At 34.6% G+C, this 22,496-nt stretch overlaps 1 protein-coding gene across 18 annotated transcripts in view; it reads right to left on the bottom strand.

Moving 5' to 3' along the window:
- The window catches only part of MLIP (muscular LMNA interacting protein), a 267,406-nt gene that overhangs the window by 7,782 nt on the left and 237,128 nt on the right, over positions 1-22,496 (bottom strand). For 16 of the 18 annotated variants that reach the window (XM_063096183.1, XM_063096189.1, XM_063096182.1 and 13 more), the window contains one exon: positions 7,614-7,667. The exons of the other annotated variants lie outside the window; for them this stretch is intronic. In XM_063096183.1, the coding sequence (XP_062952253.1) occupies positions 7,614-7,667 (54 nt within the window). The remainder of the gene's footprint in view (positions 1-7,613; positions 7,668-22,496) is intronic. 18 annotated transcript variants of the gene reach the window in all.

The raw sequence follows: 22,496 nt of genomic DNA, 5'->3' as shown, positions 1-22,496 counted from the left end.
AAAGCAAATGAGAAAGAGAAATTCTATCTAACACCTCAAAAAAAATAAAAAGAAAATGAATACTAAAAACAAATGATAAAAGGGAAAGAAAGAAAGAAAAGATATTTAAAACATCCAAATGAAAATCAATTAAATGCCAGAAGACAATACCTTTCAGTAGGAACTATAAGTGTAAATGGATTAAGTCCCCCAATCAAAAGACAAAGACTGGCTGATTAGATTTAAAAGCTAGACCCTAATGTATGCTGCCTACAAGAGACTCACCTCACTTGTAAAGATGCACACAAACTAAGAGTGAAGGGATGGAAAAGTTATACCATGCAAATGGAAACCAAAAATGAACAAGAGTAGCTATTCTTATATTAGATAAAATAGACTTAAAACCAAAAATTATAAGAAAAGAAAGAGAAAACCACTATATGATAACAAATGAATCTATCCAGCAAGAAGACATAACAATTATAAATATATATGCACCCATGTGCAACCAGATATATGCAGTAAACACTATTAGACCTAAGGAAAGATATGGACCCAAATATAATAATAGGTGGGGACCAGAACTCCCCTCTCTCAGCACTGGACACATTATCTAGGCAACAACTCAGAAGAGAAACAGAGGATTTAAACCAAACTTTAGACTAATTGGACTTGACAGATACCTACAGAACATATCATCAAACAACCACAGAATATGCATTCTTCTCATCTGCACATGGAATATTCTCCAGGATAGACCACATGTTAGGTCACAAATCAAGTCTCAACAAAGTTTTAAAAATTGAAATCATTTCAAGCATCTTCTCAGACCACAATGGATTAAAACTAGAAATCAATGACAAGTGAAACTCTGCACACTAAACAAACACATGGAAATTAAACAACATGTTCCTGAATGACATTGGGTCTAAGAAGAAATTACATAGGAAATCCAAAAAAAAATTCTCACAATTAATGAAAATAGAGACACATCATACCAAAACCTGTCGGATGCAACAAAAGCAGTACTAAGATGGAAGTTTATTGTGATAAATGCTTACATCGAAAGAATAGGAAGATTTCAAATAAACAACCTACTGCTATACCTCAAAGAACTAGAAAAACAAGAACAACCCAATCCCCAAATTAGTAGACAGAAGGAAATAACACCAGAGCAGAACTAAATGAAATAGAAATCCAAGAAATTATACAAAAAAATCAACGAAACAAAAAGTTGGGGTTTTTGTGAAGATAAACAAAATAGACAGACCATTAGCTAGGCTAACTAAAAACAGAAGACAGAAGTCCTAAATAAACAAAATTAGAAATGAAAAGTGAGATATTACAACAAATACCAGAGAAATACAAAGAATCATTAAAGACTATTATAGACAAGTATACACCAACAAATTTGAAAACCTGGAGGAAATGGACAAATTTTTGAACACATAAGAATAACCAACACTGAACCAAGAAGAAGTAGAAAATCAGAACAGAACAACAACAAGCAATGAGAAGAAGCACTAATCAGCAGTATCCCAACAAAAAAAGACCTGAGACCAGATGGCCTTACTGTTGAATTCTACCAAATTTTCAAGAAGAATAACAAACTATTCCAAAAAATTGAAACAGAAGGCCATTCCCCCAAACTCATTCTATGAGGCCAGGATCATCCTGATACCAAAACCAGACAAAGATACAACCAAAAAAAAAGAAAAGTATAGGCCAATATCTTTGATGAACATAAACACAAAAATCCTCAATAAAATATTAGCAAATAGAATACAACAACACATCAAAAAACTTATGTACCATGATCAAGTGGGATTCATCTCAGAGATACAAGGATAATTCAAAATATGCAAGTCAATAAATGTGATACAACTCATCAATAAAGTCAAGGACAAAAATCATATGTTCATCTAAACAGATGCAGAAAAAGAATTTGGCAAAATTCAACATCCCTTCATCCTAAAGAATCCCAGGAAATTAAGTACAGAAGGAAAGTATCTCAACACAATAAAGGCCATATACAAAACCCCACTTCCAATTGTGGAAATGGGAAAGTGCAAAGCTTTTTCCTTAAGAATGGGAACAAGACAAGAATGCACACTCTCACCACTCCTATTTAATATAGTAATAGAAGTACTAGCCAGAGCATTCAGGCAAGAGAAGGAAATAAGAGGCATCCAGATTAGAAGAGATGAAGTCAAATTGTCCCTGTTTGCAGATGACATGATCCTATATGTAGAAAAATCTAAAGACTCTACCTAAAAACTCTTAGAGCTGATAAATGATCTCAGTAATGTTGCAAGATACAAAATCAACATGCAAAAATCAGTAGCATTTTCATACACCAACAACAAAATAGCAGAAAAAGAAATCTAAACCATTTACAATACTCACCAAAAAAAAAAAAAACCTAGGAATAGATTTAACAAGAAGGTGAAAAAATTCTACAATGAGAACTACAAATCACTGTTGAAAGTAATTAAAGAGGACACAAAAAGATGGAAAGACATTTTATGTTCATAGACTGGATTAATTAATGTTGTGAAAATGTCTATACTACCCAAAGCCATCTACAGATTCAATGTCATCCCCATCAAAATACCAATGACTCTTCACATAAATAGAAAACAATCCTAACATCCATATGGAACAGTAAAAGACCCCAAAGAGCCAAAGCAATCCCAAGCAAAAAAAATTAAGCCAGAGGTATAACACTACCTGACTTCAAGTTATACTACAAAGCTATTGTAACCCAAACAGCATGGTACTAGCATACAAACAGACACTTGAACCAATGGAACAGAATAGAGCAGAATAGAGAACCCAGACACCAGCCAACTGATCTTCAACAAACACACCAAGAACATAAATTGGGGAAAGGACAGCCTCTTCAATAAATGGTGCTGGGAAAACTGGATAACCATGTATAGAAGAATGAAACTAGACTCTTACCTCTCACCATGTCCCAAAATTAACTAAAAGTGGATTAATGACTTAAAAATAAGACCTGAAACTATAAAACTCCTAAAAGAAAACATGAGAGAAACACTTCAGGAAGTAGGACTGGGCAAAGATTTTATGAATATGACCCCCAAAGCACATGCAACAGAAGGAAATATAACAAACTAAACAGCTTCTGCACAGCAAAAGAAACTATTAGCAGAGCAAAAAGACAACCTACAGAAGGGGAGGAAATATTTGCAAACTATGTATCTGACAAAGGATTAATATCCGAATCTACATAGAACTCAAACAAGTTAACAATAAAAAAACAAATAACCCAATTTAAAAATGGGCAAAAGAGCTAAGTAGGCATTTCTCAAAGGAAGATACACAAATTGCCAATAGGTTCATGAAAAATGCTCACCATAAGTAATCATTAGGTAAATGCAAATCAAACCACATTGAGATAGCATCTCAGTCCAACTAAACTGGCTGTTATCCAAAAGACAGAATAACAAATGCTTGTGAAGATGCCGAGTAAAGGGAAATCTCCTACACTGTTGTTGGGGCTGTAAATTGGTGCAGCCATTATGAAAAATGGAATGGAGGTTCCTCAAACAACTACAGATAGAACTGACATATGATCCAGCAGTTCCACAGCTGGATATATACCCAAAGGAATGGAAACAATCATGTCAAAGGGATATCTGAAACCCCATGTTTATCGTAGCTCTATTTACAATAGCCAAGAGTTGAAACTAATCAAAATGCCCATTGTCAGATGATTGGATAAAGAAAAGGTGGCATATATACACAATGGAATAGTACTCTACCATACAAAAGAATGAAATACTGCTATTCACAGCAACATGGATAACCTTAGAAAAAATCATGTTAAGTGAAATAAGCTAGGCACAGAAAGAGAAAAAATGCACATCCTCACTCATAAGTGGGAGCTAAAAAAATAAATGAATGAATAAAAAAAAAGAAAGATACAACAATCACAGTAATACCTTGAACTTTTGAAAGGAGAGATAGAACTGAGGTTTCCAGAGATGGGAAAAGGGGAAGGGGAGGGAGGTAAGGCAAGAATTGGTAAAAGGACACAAAAAAATATTATATTGTATAATGTTGATATACTAATTATCCTGATTTGAGCATCACATATTGCCCACAGGTATTGATATTCAAGTCTGTACCATACAGATATGTACAATCAACTGTGTTACACTAAAAAGTAAAGAAAAGAAAATCACTGTTTGAAATACACTAAATCCCCAGACTCAGCTTATACCAAATGCTATACCCAGCCCCAGCCCAAGCAGTTCCCAAACCTCGTGTGGAATCAAGGGAAACAAAAATATAATATTAGGTTTTAGTTAGGTTATTACAGTGAATCACAACAAAGAACAGATCTCTCAAAATTAATATACTACAACTTAAAGCAGTTGCTATTCCTTTATGCCATTGGACAAGAATATGTAACTCAAATTTTTAGCAATTGAAACAAAAATTTTTGTGATAATTCTGCTTTTACTTTCCATTTTTTGTTTTCAAGATTGAATATCTGATTTGATTGGCTTTCCCACATTGCCAATGAAGAAATATAATTTGAAGATCTCCACTCTTGGCGCACATTCAAATCAACTGGTGAGATTTTAAAACATACCAATGCTTTTGCCCAGTTCCAGAGATTCTTGATTTAATTTGCCTAAAGTGGAGCCCTGCCACTGGTGCTTTTTAAAAGACATCCCAACTGATCCTAATGTTTAGCTAGAGTTGAGAATTACTGAGCAAGATTAGCAGAATTGCTCTTTTGAGGCAGTTCCTTTTCAATGAACTTTAGAAATCATGTGAGTTATAAATATAGTGTGGGAGTCAAATCAGATAAATCTGAGATCTGTTTATATTTTAATGAATTACTAAGTTAATTTTTTAAAATGGTATCTATAAATAGAATGATTGGATTCAAGGAATGAAAGTCTGGTAGGAAGCAAGACAGACTACTATTTTTAGGAAAAGAAAGAAAAACCAAAGCAGAAGTTCTGGGATCCAATTAAAGGCTCTTCCATAATTCTTTATTTGCACTGGGTTTAAGATTGGAATGATTTACTCCCTCAGGCCATATAGTCATAAGATCAGAATTGCTTTACAAAAATATTTTTCTTGGTTGATGTTTTATAGGTAAATAAATAACAGAGGATTTATGGGAAATATATGGGTCAATATTACAGCCTGACCACATATCTTAATGAGTTGTAAAAAGTTGTTAAATTGCTTCAAAATGTGCCAATATTATTAAGAAGTAAAGTATAACACTGGAATTTTAAATTGGCCTTTTGCTTAATTATTTAAATTTCTTTTAGTACTAACAGTTACTGTCTCTCACAAATGTTAAACTGTAGTTTCTTTAATGACATTTTTCATATATTCCAAACCTGAGTCAAAATTATTTTTTGGCAATCTTATCCACTAGCCTAATTTTAAGTTTTGCATCCAGGATTGTGATAATTGTTGTTTAAAAAATGCAAATACTTCATATACTCTTTTCTCTTTGTCAACACTGTCTTTCACATTACCTAACATTCAGAAGTTCTCAATTCAGCACTTATTATCTAACTGGATGCATTTGTTATTTAAATAACCAACTGATTTTCTCTTGTTATATTGAAACACTCTTATTGTGTAGATATAGCCTCTGTGAACTTGAACCAAAATTATTGTGTTTGGAAGAGAGACAATATTTGATTGTTATTTTTTTACATTCACCTGAAATTTGCAGGATTTATTTAACTGCTCTTCTATTTTGGGGCATGTATCTTTGTGAAATTTTTTCACTATTATCACACTGAAAGGGCTAACACATTTGACAAAGAGTTAATATCCTTAATATATAAAGGGAGTTTACTATTCAATAAAAATTACCATACTAGTAGATAAATGTATAACATAATACAAAAACAAAGTAGATAAAAATAAAGAAAAAAATTAACAGAAAGAATAGGCATATTAACATAAAAATGACAAGTATTTTAAAATATAATTTAAAAGGGAGAAGGTATAGATAGAAATTTAGATATAGAGAATTTAGTTAAAGATTTTTATTCTAATCAAAGATCTTAATTTAGATAAATTTAGATACTGGATAGAATATAGTAGAGTGCTTAAGAGCACAGGCTCCAGGTAGTCAGATCTGGATTCAATTTCTGATTGTGCAGACACTTCCCAGCTATTTGACTTTAGGCAACAGACTGATTTCCCTCAGCCTCAGCCTCAGTTTTCTCACTTGTGAAATGGGAATACTAATAGTACTTAACTTAGAAAATTTTGTAAAGATTACGTAAGATAATGTTCATAACACTGTTTCTAACATACAGTAAGCTCTCAATTTATTCGAATTATAATAATTCTCAATGTTAGCAAGAGTGTATGGAGCAAGATATCATAACACACTCCTGATAGGATGAATTGCTATAGTTTTTCAGGACAGTGATTTGACTATATATATGTCAAAATTCTCCCATATGTCCATACTCAAAGAACCAATAATCCTATTTTTAGTATATTATCTTAAAAAATTAGAGATGTGGTCAAGGATATAAATGCACACCTATTCATAACACACTGTTATAGTTTAATGACTAATGTTATAGCAGAAAGCCACATTGATCTTGTATAATAGAGGTTTTAAGATTTGCACAAATAAGGATGTCAGTTTATAAACAGTGGATCATATGTCCTAAATTGTTAAAAATATGCCTTGGAAAAGAAAATTCAGATTCCATTTTGAATTTTATTATTCCAACTTCTCTTTTGTACCTTGCTTGTTTTTCTTAACTTGAACGTGGCATACTTAAGCACACTTCATTTGTGAGAGTAACTAAAATTAATGCGTGAGCTCATCCACTCCCTTCTTAAAGACAAGTTCTTTAAAAAACACTTTTTTTTCCTCACATTTTCCACTTTATAGGAGGAGATGTAGAAGAACAAAACATAGTTCAATTATTCTTGCTCTTTATGAACACACAATTAAACCACAGAGAGAATATTTCTTTGCAGAATTTTTGTTGTTTCCATGGCATAGCATTTAGAAAAATAAGGTTTTTTAAAATTTGTTTTTGTTAGGTCAAAACATGAAAATAGATAAACATTTGCATGAAACATAGAGGCTACGGTTGAGCCGGTATGCATTTGCCCATATGCTACATGTCTCATACAAAATTCACTTGGTGTAGGCTCAGTGAGCAAAGCAGACATCCTCCTGTGAACTTAAGCTGAGGTACCATGAGATACTGGGAACTCTGACCCCCCAAACACACCCTATGTGTTATGGGACATCCATCAGTCCTCTAGAGAAAGAAGGCAACAGTGGTTTCACATATGAACCCAAAAAGAAAATCACGAAGACAGACACTCAGGATAGAAGGAGTTGTTTCATGGTCAAGGTGTTATACACACGTACCACTTTCTAGTATCAGCTTCCACAATGAGAGGCAAAAATTTACTTTTTTTAACTATCATATGCTTCTGAACAATGCACAGTGAACCACTTAGTCATAATTCTTTAAAAGATAAGTCATGATTTTGTTAACATTTTTAAAGATAGGATTGGTTTATTTCTACAACCAAACATTATATGAAAATAGATAAGTAGATCACCAATTGTATCTCACATTTACCTCTTTGGAATCAAGAGTTTCATGTTCAGGAATAGCCACCATTGGATGACTCAGCTTCACAGAAAAGATGCCAGGATGTGATCAGGAGTAGAAGTGAGGAGAAATAAATGTTTAAATTTCATTTAAATAGAGAGTTAGACAATGACATATGTATATTATTGCAGGTAATAGTAGACTCTACCCAGTGTAAACATTAACATTCAATTGTCATTAAAAACCAAAGGAAGATATTTTGGTAGATGGTGAGTACTTTGAGCATAAGACCATGTCTTATTCATTTTTGTGTCACACAAACTCTAGTGGTGCTTAGCATATATCATTGACTGTCATTAATTATTTACTGAATGAATGAATTGTCAAAACACACTGATAGATTTCACAGATAGGAAATGAAGTTAAATTTATGTTTCAGCCCTCACATATAGGCCTCTAATTGAAAAGCTGCAAAGCAAAAGCTAATCATGACCTATAGTAAATGTAGATGATTCTATAGATAGAAAATACTAGGAATGTAAAATATTGTGCATTATTGTAAATATTAATAATCTCAATAGACAGGGACCTCATAAGCATTGCAATCCCACCACATAATGTTATTATAATGTAATTTACAACATAGTGACACTTTAACAGAAGGGAGGTTTCTTTCTTATGAGAGAATTTTTAGTATTACATGGGTCTTCTGAGCACTACACATACACTTAAGCCTATTAAGACAGAAGACAGACAGACTGAGAGACACTCAAAGAGAAGGAGAGAGCAATTATTTGGAATGAAACCTGTTTACCCCTTTTTGGTATTCACTATCTCTCTTCACTCCAACTTAAGCGTAAGCACAAGACCCAGTTTGCTAGAAACATTCCTTATTTTTGCTATTGCTCTGGGCAAAGCAGGGCTATGGAAATGATTGGACTGCTTTCACTCTCAACAGGGTCCTGCTTTGGGCAATAAATCAATAAACAGTGACTAGCACCTAATTCTCCAGAGCAATTTAGAGGAAGCCAGCAATTTAGCATTGGCCCCAGGAGGACTTCAATTTCTGGCTGCTAGGGAGACCACAGAGGTCCCTGTCTGACATTTCCTCAGGCTTCCCTCTGTTCCAGCAGACTTTCCAGAATGGAGACTGCTTTTACTTAAAGTTACAGTCTCACTAAATCCTAACCCTTACACTCTGTTCCCACCCATAAAACCTTCTGGGTATCATAGCATCAGGACTCCTAGTTTCCCGAGACCATTGCTTTAAATAGAAGTGTGATCCGGCCCTAAGGCCAACTAGGCATCAGATCTAAATAGCATTCCAGAGAGCAGCTGAAAGCATCTACTTTCTCCTGTCTCCTGAGATTCTAAGCATGGCTTAGAATCAGACCCTATGTACCACTTCAAACTTCAAACCCAAGTAATTGGTACTGGAGACAGCAGTCTTTAATATACCTAGGCTAAGTGGTACAGTATTTATATGAATCATCAGAGTTTCTACAGTGTCAAATTTCCACTCTCCTAATCTCCTAAGACAGAAAAAAATAATTATCCTGAAAATTTTAAATGTTGATAATACCCAAATAAAATATTCAAATGAAACTGGAAAAACAATTGAGTCACTATGTGCTATTGATTTTTTCATTCCATTCCTTCTTTCCGATATAGGTATTCATTAATTTAAATCCATTTCATTTTAATCTTGAATTTCAAAAACAATGTGTTGATTATCTTAACCAATGAAGGAGAACAAAAATTATTTATTAATTAGTAGTTAGTAATTAGATCCTTATTAATTAGTAATCTCCAAATCATTTATACTTGGCTTTGGAATGCTTTCTTCTATTTATGATCTATTATCACAGTAGGTTTGCCTTTTTATTTTCCTTAAGCTGGCTGAAAATGTGATATTAATATCTTGTAAAGGTTTATGGATTTAGTGACAGTAATTTACTATGTACTCACATAATAATCCTTTACACGTATTTGTTCATTTAGTTTTCATAACAACCTGGCAAGGTGAGCACTGATATTACCCTATTTTACATATGAGAAAACTAAAGCACCAAGAGGTAAAATAATTTATTCAAGGTAAAAAACTAGCAAACAGAGGAGCCATAATTGAAATCTGGGATGACAGTTCCCAGAGACTGCTCTCCAAGCATGTGCGAGGCTGTCATATGCCCCTGGGAAGATACATGTGAGAATGGAGAGGGGAAGACAGGCAGAGAGAGGAAGTGAGTGGGGTGTGTCATTTAACAAAGGGAAAAGCCACATACTAAAGTCAAGAGTGTCCTATTCAGAGACCAGAAGCAGTTCAGTGGTGGCTTGTGTAGCTATAAAAGGCGATACAGGTGATACAGTAAACTGGAACTTGTACATCAGATGAGGAGTCTGAGCTTTATTCTCTTAGGCAGTGAGAAGTCTTTGAAGTCCTTTAAGTAAGAAAGGAGCATATGTGATCAGATTTTCATTTCCAAAAAGTCACTATGGCTAATGTGCAAACTATGGATGTGGTGGGGGGCGGAAGTAATCCATGAGAGAGAGAGAGGGAAAGAAGGAAGGAGAAGATTTAAATAAAAATATTGCGCCAGAGAACAGAATAAACTCAAATTTTTCTGGGTGATTCTAGCCCTCCTACTCTCTAGGACGAATGAAGAAGCAGCAGGTAGACACATTTATATTTTCTGGATTAGGGATGAAACATTGGGAAACATAGGAGAGAAATAATGTTGAATGCTGAAATCTCTGCCAAATAGAGATTTTGTAATGCATGAGGACTACTGATGTCAAGAGAGGACAATAAAACATAGTATGAAAATCCTGCAACAATCAGAATGTAAACAATGAAACTAAAACATTAGAATAACTTCTGCATAGGTGAATGGCTTGCTATCCAGAGAACAGGTGAACACTGAAGGACAGAGAGTCATCCAGCCCTGTTTACTTGGTGGTCAGCGTTCTGAAAAACAAATTATTATTTTGCTGCAAATAAAAAAAATAACTAAAAACTCGTTAATTTTATCATCAGAGCATTATTCATCATAGAAAGATGAATGAAATTGAAAGCTCAGGTGAGAGGAGACAAAACATGCTATTATCCTGGATGGAAAATCCAGTCCTGGATGGAAAATCCAGTCCTAGATATCCTGTAACAGATTAACCAGACCTTTGCACACTCACCACTTTTGGATAATCAACAGGTGGTGTTTGAATGAAAGGTTCAGTTGATTTTTATTACACTCTTGATCACAGCTGCCACCAAACTAATATAAAGCCTTGTGAAGTGTTTGTTATCAGTGTGAGCTTTCTTATAAATGCCATTGCTTCTCCAGAGATTTTATGAACTTATCTAACAAAGAAAAAGAGATAAAATCCCCTCAAACCAACCAGAAAAATGAGAACCTAACAGCTAGAAAAAAAAAAAATATGTAAAGTGTGGTGATATCAGTTAATTAAGTTTTTAACATGCATAAGAAATGGGATTTAAAGCTCTAGTTTTTATGAAACAGTTCTCTCTTCTGTGAAGATGAAGTAGGTTTGGACCGCCATAAATTATAGAGCTGAAAATGTGTTTCAGAAAGTTATAACATTTAAAAATCACCAAGGGTGCTATACATTCCATTCAGATTTCAATTCTTTGGGATTGGTTTTTTGTTCAAACATATCCTCTTGTAAACCTTTTTAACGACATGAGTTTTCAGTAATCTGTATCTTTACTTCTCTCTCTCCACTTAGATCTGTGAAATACTCAAGGTAGAGTATTACCTTCTTAAGAATACCTCTCAAAAGTAGACAGGACAAATTATTGTAGCAATAAGTATATATAGTACTGTTTTGTAAGTATGATGTTGTCATTAAGAGACCTTAAGTCATTGGAAGTCAAGGATCATGTGTTGTTCATCTTTACGTTTTCTGGACCAGGCACTGTGCCCACCCAGCACAGAGTAGATATTAAATCAGTATTGAATGAATAAATTAATGAAAGGAAGAATGAATAAATGGTTAGAACAAAGAAAGAGGATTTTCTAACTTGCAAAATTAAAGGGTTCTGAATTAGTAAAGAATTAGAAGGGGTTTACTGCATTGCTAAAGATATCTTCACTTGTATGAGACTTTGCAAACTGGAGACCTAGAACTATCACACAAGTGAGTTCTGTATGATCTTCATAATTATTTTGCTTTTAAAAAAAACTGTATTTAGCTGTTTAGTTGTCAGTGTTTAAGTCCACAGATTCCATGTGTACATTTGTATTTCTGGTTTCTCTTGAACTGTTCAAGGTCTTGCAACACTAGGCTTGCAATCATCTAGGTCTAGATAGCAGCCTGCGCATTTTAGATGAAGCTAAAGATATTCGTGTCAACACATCCCATCACTCTTATTATGAGGAGGCCAAAGGCCAGAGGTCACCTATTATCATGCTTATACATACACATCTGGCTTGTTTCACTCATTTTGAAGATCTGCCTGGCTAAACAGCATTTGAGTTTTTAATCCTGGATTTACAACAAATTGCAGTGCAAAGGTGGCACCCAGGAAATCTTACAAATTTCTGATTCTGACACAGTAAGTGTGAAGAGAGGCCTGAGATTCTGAAATCTAATAGCTCTCAGCTGATGCTACCACAGGTTGAATAGTGAAGCCATAACCAATATCTTTGTATAAACTGATAAAACTGACATATTTCAAATATTTATCTATTCACAACTGAAATTAACTACACTCGAAACATTCCAATCAAATAAGTTGTACCACAGGTGTATAATTAAACAATTTACCACAGATTTATTTATTAAGTACCTGCTAATGGGTAGGCACTTTGCTAGATGCTAGGAATATAACAGTGAACAGTACTGTTTCTTCCTTGAGGACTACAGCCTAGTCGGAGACACAGATATTACTTTATATAATAAGGAATATATAAATACAAACACAAAATAATGCATTAAGGGGCCGAGCCCGTGGCGCACTCGGGAGAGTGCAGCGCTGGGAGCGCGGTAGTGACGCTCCCGCCGCGGGTTCGGATCCTATATAGGAATGGTCGGTACACTCACTGGCTGAGAGCCGGTCACGAAAAAGACAAAAAATAAATAAATAAATAAAAATAATGCATTAAGAAATAAAAGTACTGAGTGCCTTGAGGGTTCATAGCAGATAAATCTGACCTAATCTAAGAGGATGAAGGAATATTTTCCCAAGAGGCTGAAATCCAAAGGAGAAGTTACCTAATAGGGACAAGGGGTATGGAGTTAGTCCCTAAGAATTACTCACAATTAGGCTGACTAGAAGATAGGGAGAAAATTCAGAGTGGATGGGCAAAATGAGTGACAAAGAGAGAATGTCAGGAACCGAGGCCAGAGAACTACTGTGCAGGTGTTTGCATGTGTCTACTCTGGAGTAAGTAATTTTCAAGGGAGTAAACCCTTGAAAATGCTCATTAAATGAATAAATACTGTTAAATATGAGTTTGTCTCATTTTCCAAAAAGACTGCAAGCTGCTTGAGGACAGAGCTCCTCATATCCTAGAAGTTGTGTGCCAAACAGTAATTAATTGACATTATTGCTCACAATTCTATGCCTTGGAAAAAAACATGGGCAGTGCTCTAAATTTTTCTTTAATGAGGCCAGTTCATGATGTGTGCTGTGGAGGAGAAAGCTGTTTTCTTTCTTTTTTTTTTTTTTTTTTGAATGCATGAATGAATGAATTTATTATTATGCAAAATAATAAACTCACATTGATAGAGCGGTTTTATGTTTATAAAGGACCATCCCGTCTGAAGGTTGTTTGGTTCACTAACAGCCAGAAATGTGCCATTCCTATTAAAAAGACAATTGGCTATGTCTTAAATATTTAACCTGCATTAGCCCAATTATTAAAAATATATTACAAGAAAACATCAGTAGCTTAAATATTTATTTTTAGAATTTAAAAGTACAGCATCTATTTGGGGGGAATACCTAAGGGTTTACAAATGTGTCTATCTCACTAACTCCCTATGTGTCCTGGCTAAAATCACTTTGTGCCTGGGCCTCAGTTTCCTCATCCTTCAAATCTGTGCCCCAACTAGATGAGTTCCAGTTCCCCTTCTAGTTGGATAAATTCATTGATTCTGCGATGCTTAAGCAAAAATTATTGCTCGATAAATGATGCTGTCTCAATAAAAAGTTTTTCTTTTTTGGAATCTTCTACATCGAGCCACAGCTGAGGTAAGGTTTTGCCTGTGGGTTCGGTAAAAATAAATTCAGAGAATCTTGCCGGAGATCCTTAATATCAGATCCTAGTTCTGCCACTTATTCCTACTATGAACTACTGTAAATTCTGATAGTTTCACAACATTGCTTTGTGTATTCCCTAAGTATTATCATATGCTCAGTTGATAATACATGTTAATTGATACATTTTAGTTGATACACGTGTTAATTATTTTATTAGCCCACAGGACACTCACTGTTGAGTGCTCATCATTAATATCATTCTACTGAAGTCTAAATTCTAAGAATATCAGTAAAAAACAAAAAATATTCTACTCTGATATTTGTAACAGAACTTCTGTGATATGGTTAAAAACTCCCACGTTATACTGTGTTTATTCTTCGCCTTTCCTCTTCTATCCCAGAAGGCAGAGATTTAGGACATGTTTGTTAGAATTCCTTCCTTCAAAGACCACTTTCTGAAGGACAGCCTAATGGAGCTTTTTGTTTTTTTGTTTTTTGTTTTTCTGTCCGCTATATGTTCAGCCTATTTGAAAACAAATACCACATCCTTTTATTTATTCACATTTTTCATCTAGAGTTGTTTCTTTCTCAACTACAAAACCATTTGCCTAGGGAAATAAACTATACCATTCACTTTTTTCACTACCCAGCTTCCAGGTTGTAATGAAAATGGAGCAAAATCTGTATTCCAACACCATTTTAGGATTCAAAATAAGTTCCAGAAACTGAAATTGGAATTGACATGGAAACATACTTGTTTTTCTTAAGGTCTATCCTTTAAGAGCACAATTAGTTGCTTAGTACTACATGTAAAACATCATTTTCAATTGTTTTTAATATCATACTAGTCTAGTATAATCATAAGCCAAATGTTTTCTTCTTCATGAAAGATAATGTTGGTGGATATTTTTCTATATTCTTTATCTTCGATAACGGGGGTATTAGCCATTTTATTCCAATATGACATACAACAGAAAATAAATAACTCTATATTAAGGCTCTCAACTTGATTAATACTTTCTGATTCCTACTTCTGCCTTATTCTCATCCCAGCTCTTACCAATTTGCAGCCAGTTACCTCCAAGTTACAGGAAACCTATCCCAGAGCCCATGAATGTATCATCAGCTGTCAATTGATGTATCAGAGGATTTGGAAGAGTATTTAAGAGGAGGAATAGATATGACTGGGATGGGATCAAGCCATGTTCCCCCCCACACACACACACCTCAATACCCTTACCAGACCTCACTCTGCTGTCTCCTAACACTGAACCCCCAGCAGCATCATTGTGATGGGGGGGTGTTGAGGAGGGAGAGGGTACATGAGTGGTTAGCAGGCAGATGAGCTGAGGACTGCATGTCTGCAGGTAACTGCAGAGTGCCTCCTGCATGGTGCCTACTGGCCCCATCTTCCTGACCTTGGGCCACATTCCTCCATCCCCACATCTCTCCATGCACAGTTTCAAGCTATATTTCAAAATTATGTAAGTTCTTCGTAACAGTTTTACCATCTCCCTTATACATCTTTAAATGGTCACCCAGTCTTTCCCAGTCTTTTCCTTTCCCCTCTACTCTTTGCTCTAACCATATGGTCCTGCCAGGCACTGAAACTTGGTCTTAGATTATGGCCATTCCTGAGGGATCTGAAGGAGTCTAAGATCTCCCTTACAGAGAATCTGTCTTCTTTTACTTCCAGCTGTGTTCTTGCTAGAACCACAAACTAACAGTATAGTAGTTCTTTACTCAAACTTCAAATCATAAAATAGGTGGGGTATTTACTGATTGCTAAGAAACCCACAGAAAAAATTCTATACTATCAGTAGGTCTCAGCCATTCCAAAGGGTGAGATCTTTTGAAAATTAGGATAAGAAAGTTCATAATACTACTAAATTTGTTTAACATATCACCTAGAATTTTATGAACAGTTGAATGTCATTCAATTGTGGTGTCATAAAATATATACTCAGTCATGAGGCATAAGGCCTAAGAATATTGGCCAAATAAAGACCTGCCTTAAAAACTTTCTTGGATGAAAAACTTAAATAAGAAAAGAAATATAGGAGGATTCTGCAAGAAATATAAGAAGGAAAAGTAATAAAACAACCTCATTAAGTGGTTTGTTGACATAAAAACAAAACAAAACAAAAAATAAAAACAAAAGTGAAAGACCATGGAAAAGAAAGAAACTCTAACCGTAACATGCCAGAAATAAACCTCTAGAATTGGACAGTATCAATATGGTGGGAGGTGATGGAAAGAGGTTGAATGGACTTGCCTTACCAGAAGTTACAGACAATGGTAGAGTTACATGACATGAATATGGACCCTGAGTTAAGGACAATCATAACAACAAAACAGATTTAAGTTTAAAGCAGTAAATGAAAACCACATCTCTCCAATGGAAAACTGAAAAGACAAGATAAGGAACAACAGTCATGGAAAATGTAAACTAACATGGCAGAATTAAGGTCCTGTAATGAGATAATTTCATATAGTAAAAGAAATCTCTCAAGATAAAAAAAAAATGAAGATCAGAAAACAGGAGGGTACTTCAAAAAGTTCATGGGAAGATTTGTATTATCTTTTAATTCTATTTTTCCACTAACTTTTTGAAGTACCCTCATATACTAGTAAAAAAAAAAAAATCAATGAACAAGATATGACCATCATAAACATATTCCTAAAAATACATCAAAATATTAACATTTTTCAATGTTTGACTTCAATTATTTGAGATCAAGAAATGGTCTTACACTTTATTTGAATGTCTTCATTGAGCTAAGAAAGTATTCAACATCCCATGGTAGCTAAATAAATATTTTTATAAAACCTGAGGAAGGGCCCAACCCAACAGTCATATCTTTTTTCCCAAAAGGGATTTCTATTTTATTCACAGAATATGAAACATGAGGCTCATATGAAGGGAAATTGGCATCACTGTTTGATGGCTATAAATGAAACGTCTGAGTTGTGTTTTCATCAGTCACACATGAGAGTAAACATCAACAAATTTAACAATCTGAAAGAATTATATGCTCATATTTTAGTGAGAGGAGTAAAACAATGGTCACATTAAGCAAGATAAAGCAACATGAAAAAAAATCTCAGCTTGAAGTTTCACAATAATAGACTCCTTGACTATACAAATACCACATGGTAAATAAATATGGCTTTTAAAAAGGCTAGTGAAATAAATTAAAGCAACGAGACAGGTAGGTTGAACTATATGAAATTGATGAAACCGATGTTTTTGTAGGTCAGGAACTGTTGAATAATAGCAATTTCATGCAGCTCAACCTAAAACGAGACATTTTAAAAAATAAGTATGTAATATCATTTCAAGAAGGTTTAGACAAGCAATCGTGCTCAAAGGCAAACAAAATATACATGTTTTAAAGATTCAAGTCACAGACATATAATGCCTCTACCATGGTTTTCATTATATTTCAGGGATAATAACGCATGGCTCATAGCCGCCTCCTTCTAGAGAATATCCCCTGGGCTGAGAAGAGTGTCCCAACCCTGAGTTACTTGACACTCTCCCCGGTCTACAGCTCACAGCCAATGACTGACTGATAACAAATGCCAGAGGGTAGCTCCTTTTTACCAGGTGTGGATAACTTTGCAATTTATGTTCTTGAATTGTCTCCCTGAGAATCAGGCCAAGGCTGGCCATTACCTGAAACTACATTTGCTCAGCTCTTTGCTTTTCCTAATTTGGACTCATTCTCTCCCTTCCTGGATGCTTTTCTGAAGAGCACTCCCTCAATAAATCACAAACACCTAAAGCCCTATCCCAGGTTCTGCTTCTAAGGAACCCGACCTAAATACCACTCAAAGGATCAGGGGCAGGTGGCTGCTGCATTCTGTGAAACCCAAGGTGCTCCCTTTTCCTTAGTGCCTCTATCTGAATGAGGTGCAAACTCATGGCAGTTTATTTTCTCTATGCCTATAAAACACAAGCATAGTCAATTGATTCCAAGGGGCTAACATGTTATTTTACAAGAACTCTAACAATCATCTTTTTCAAAGCATACTTTTTTTTCACTAAAAATGCCATTCCGCCTACCTCCAGCCACACATTTCCTTCGAATTAGCAAATTCTTATTTTTTAAAATGATTTTACTAAAACTATCACAATAAAAAAGTATAGCTAGATATTATATGTTCAATGCCAGACAACAAATGAGATCAGAGACAGACATTTTGTCACTAAGATTAAGCCAAAATGAGAAATATAAAGAACAAATTGATTGTTCTCAATTTCCTGGAAAAAAATTCAAAAGTCAACTGTTTCATGATTAAACTGGGTACATGTTAAGAATGATGACTGGCAATTAGATAACCTGAAGCATGCCCCGTTTCAAATGCCAGCCTGTCTGTCATTAAGGCATCTATTGTGTTGAAAGGCTCTTTTTGCCCTCTAGTGGAGAACGTAACTAAATGTGATTGGTACTTGATTTTGCAGAACTGTTTCTCTTAGAATATCTGCTCCCTGGTGTTCATTTTTTAATGTTAAAAGTCCTATTAATTTGCATTTAGCCATTTTAAACAGAACATCCTTCTTGAACATATTAAACAAATTCATCCATTTTGAAAACAATTTGCATCATCAAATAGTGTCCATGTTTTGGTTTCCTGAAAAATCTCTACACATGAAAAATCCATTTTGTTTGATAAAGCTTTTCTTTCTATTCCATCCACCTCGAAGTGTTTCTCTTCCAACACATCCTAAAAGTTATTGAATTCCCATTGCCTCCAAAAGTTGCCAGAAAAGTTTCAGACTAGAGAGCAAGGCAATTTATCTCTACAAGTATGACCATTGAAAATAAATTACCTTGGTTTATTCATACAGAAAGATTTCTAACTATACGTACAGTTAGAACACAAACAAACATTATTAATGAAGAGGCTAGAAGGAGGTTTTGCCTTCTAAATTCAAGATGACTTTTTTCAGTAAATGTGGCCGCCTCAATACATTTTTGTCAGAATATTAGATGTATAATGGTACTCTTAGCCACTAACCTTTGGAACTATGGCTGCCAAAAGAATGTTGGAGCCTGGGGAAAAAATGTGAAAAGCATTGTGGGGTTCATGATAAACCCTGGCTCTGCCAATAAGTCGTGCTGCGACCTTGAGTGTGTCTCTTTTCATCTTTAGCCTTCCCTTTTCATATCCGTAGACTGAAGAAACTCAGATGGCCTCAGCCATTAGTTCCAGTCCTGAATTATAGGGCACTGTGTTTGACCGGCTGGAAGCCTGTGACTTCAGGGTGGTGGTGATGGAGAAGATGGGGATGCTATTTCATTGATGTTTTGGGGGGAGCTCTCAAAAAAAATTAATTAAGCACCAGCTTTTAAGCCATACCATGGAATCTTGTACAAACTATTTACGCTTTCTGAGCCTCCATTTCTTCATATGTAAAAGAAAGGGAATAAAACCTACTTTATGATTGTTTTGAAATTTAAATAAAATATCTTCTATAAAGTAAGTGGCATGTTGTCTATTTTGTCTATATATTAGTTTCTTCCTTACAAAATTTCAGTGACCCCGCCCCCAACTCACTTCCGTTTCTTCTCCCCAGTTCAGATCATCCATTATGCCCAGGAATGTGGAAGCTGTCTAGCAGTCTTGTTGATAATTTCACCCTATAGTTCCTGATTCCAGTTGCTTCTTCAATTCTCTGGCCTGCTTTTATTTTCTCAAGTTTGCCCTATTCCTTTTCTTTCCTACTTTGAAATCTTCTCCCATGCTGTTTCCTCTAACTGGAATGTCTAGCTCACCCCCAACCTTTACTTCTTTTCAGATCTCATATCAAACATTATCTCCTCAGTTTTTCCTGATCCATTAGACTAGATCGGGAGTTCTATGGACTCATAGCTCTCTGCTTGTCTTCTGCATGGCAATTGTCACAATCATCATTAAGTAATGAATTTTTCCTTGTTTAATCTATGTTTTTCCTAAGAAGAAAGTAAGTGCCTGGTGAAGGACCCTCATATGACCTATCTCCTTGCTTTCCAATTCATGGGTAGCACAGGCACAGTGCTTTGTACCAAATGGATACTCAATAAGTCTTTGTGAAATAAATAAATAATGGTACTTTGTCAACTTCCATACTCCAAGGCTCCTAACTTCCTGTTGAAATAAAAAAGTTGCAGACTATGTTCTTTGTTTTTTTGTAGGAAATTAGGCTATTAGTTAGACAAGGATTTTGTAACCTTGAACCAAATCACTTAATTTAGTGTTCATGTTCTCATTTTGCAGCTATGTACAATTGTAAACTGCTTATCTCAAAGGGATGTTACTTTATTTTCAAAGCATACTTACAGAGGAGTTTTCACATCTTTTGATCTAAGAATTTACAATTTACATTAGGAAAATTAATTATTTCCAAGCCCCCTAAGCCTTTGACCTGGCAAGTGAAGGCTAGAATTACTTTAGATTTTCCCTTCTAATCTGCTTTAACTTCCATTGATTGATCTTTTCTAAAATATCAGAAGAAATTTCAGAAAACTCCTTTCAGAGAAGCTACTAAAAAATTTAACCCATGCTTGAGAATATGCCTATAATATTAATATTTTAATTCATTTACTGGATTTCTGTAGGTTCAGAGTCAGTTATCTGAGTAGCAATACAATGATAACGTCGGTTAACATATTCTTAATAATGTTAATGATATAAACATTATAAATTTTTAAATTTGAAAATAAATAAGAGAAAAAATGGAGAAAAAGTGAGTGAGGAAAGTCAACATTTATAGGATGAAATATGTGAAGAGTTTAAGGAAAGGATGTTGGTGGCTAAAGCCAGTTTGTGAAGGGGCCTTTCCCACCCACCCATCCACCCATCCTGGACATGAATGTTTCCTTCCTTTCTTCTGTCCTGCCTCACTCATGCAACTCTACCTTACCATGAAACAGAGCTCTGGAGCAGGTGTGCCAAGCCCCAATGTTCCATGATGTGAAAACAGAAGGAGTTAGCTGTCTATTGCTATTTTTTCCCCTCCTATTGCCTAAAATGTGTATTTCTCATTCCTAATACATTTTGCTAGGTAGGTTCCCTCACACTTCTAATAAGATGTGTTAAATCAGACAAAACATTTTGGCCTGAGAAAACTTCTATACTCACTATTGAGCTCTTAACTTAAGAACTGCAACCTAACTTAGCACATAAGCACATGGGCAAATTAAAAACCTAACTAGAAGTATACTTCTGTGACAATAGCTGAAACTAAGCCAATTGCGGGCAGTTGACTGTTCTGTACTTCACTTCCCTTTTGCTGTCTATACATCTAACCAACCATGCATTTTCAATTGTCGTTCCTCTTAATCTGTTCTGACTCTAGACACTGCCCTATTTGCAAATTGTTTTTTTTTTCTTTTCTTGCTCAAATTTAACTTTGTTAAATTCAATTTGCCTAAATCTCTTCTTTTAACAGATGACTCACCCTTAGCTTATTATAGGTGAAGTGAGCCTTTACGTAGAAAACACAAATAATGGATGGAATTAGAATGAAAACACCTCCATTTTGCTCACTCTCTTCCCACTTTTTTTTTAATTGAAGCATAACTAATTATACATATTTTGGGGGTACAGTGTTGACTATCAGTATTTGAGGACAGTGTGTGATGATCAATCAATATTATTAACATGTTCATTATTACAAATCATAATTATTTTTTGTGTCCCTTACACTATTTTTTATTGCAGACAAGTTATATTTCCTCTCTACTCTTAATTTCCAACCTCAAGAGCAGGTGCTTAGAAAAGAGGCTATGAAAAACTGATCAGTAAATATTCTGTTGACATATCATAAAGATAAAATACATTTCAAGTAAAATGTGTCATCTTTCTTGGCAAAAACATAATTCTAATATCAAGGGTTATTATAATTTAAATTCTCTTTTTATGGAAAAGGCACTTTAATTTCTTCTAAAGTAAATCATAAGAAAGTACATGTTGTCAATGTGGGCAGCTGTGGTATTTTTTAAAAAAGAAATGACTTTTAATAATTGAAGTAGTACACCAGGAAAAAATATGTAACTTCTGATTCAATAAGTCCACAAATACTGGATGTGTAAATACTCAGGCCCAATTGTAAATGTTACAAGTGCATGGGGACAATTTTGATTAAGAATTCAGCATTTTATAACTTACTCTAATAGAAAAAAAAATTCTGTTACCTATGCTAATACATATACTATTTAACAGTTGTGTTTCCTTTTACTTACTAGGGGTTTTATAAGGAAATTTTAAAAAAATTAGTCATAATCTAGAATTTACAAGTATGTCAATATAAATAAATTTTCTTTTAGTGTTATTTTTTATAATTCAAGTTCATTTCCTTGCTGAATCATTAGAGAGTTTAAAAGACAAAGGAGGGAAGTTGTGTTATCATAGGGGAAGCATATATAAGGTAAATTTTCTATATAGTAAAGACTTTGAGGTCACCCAATCCATGAAAGTTCTGAGTTTAGAAATTTTAAGTGGGGATCAGGAATTTGCATTTTTCTAAAGTTCCTGGGTGGGATAATTCTGATGCAATCAGCCCAGTTTGGCTGATAGAGTTAGAGTTCTGAAACCAAACTTAATGCCCTACTATTATAGCCGAGGAGACAGAAACCCAAAGAAAAAGAAGGAAGCGTGTGAGACAATAGCAATTACGCAAATTAAACTATATGCACACAAAA

The sequence above is a fragment of the Cynocephalus volans genome, chromosome 5 (assembly GCF_027409185.1).
Source record: "Cynocephalus volans isolate mCynVol1 chromosome 5, mCynVol1.pri, whole genome shotgun sequence".
NCBI lineage: Eukaryota > Metazoa > Chordata > Mammalia > Dermoptera > Cynocephalidae > Cynocephalus > Cynocephalus volans.
This window is presented reverse-complemented; position numbering and strand designations above follow the sequence as displayed.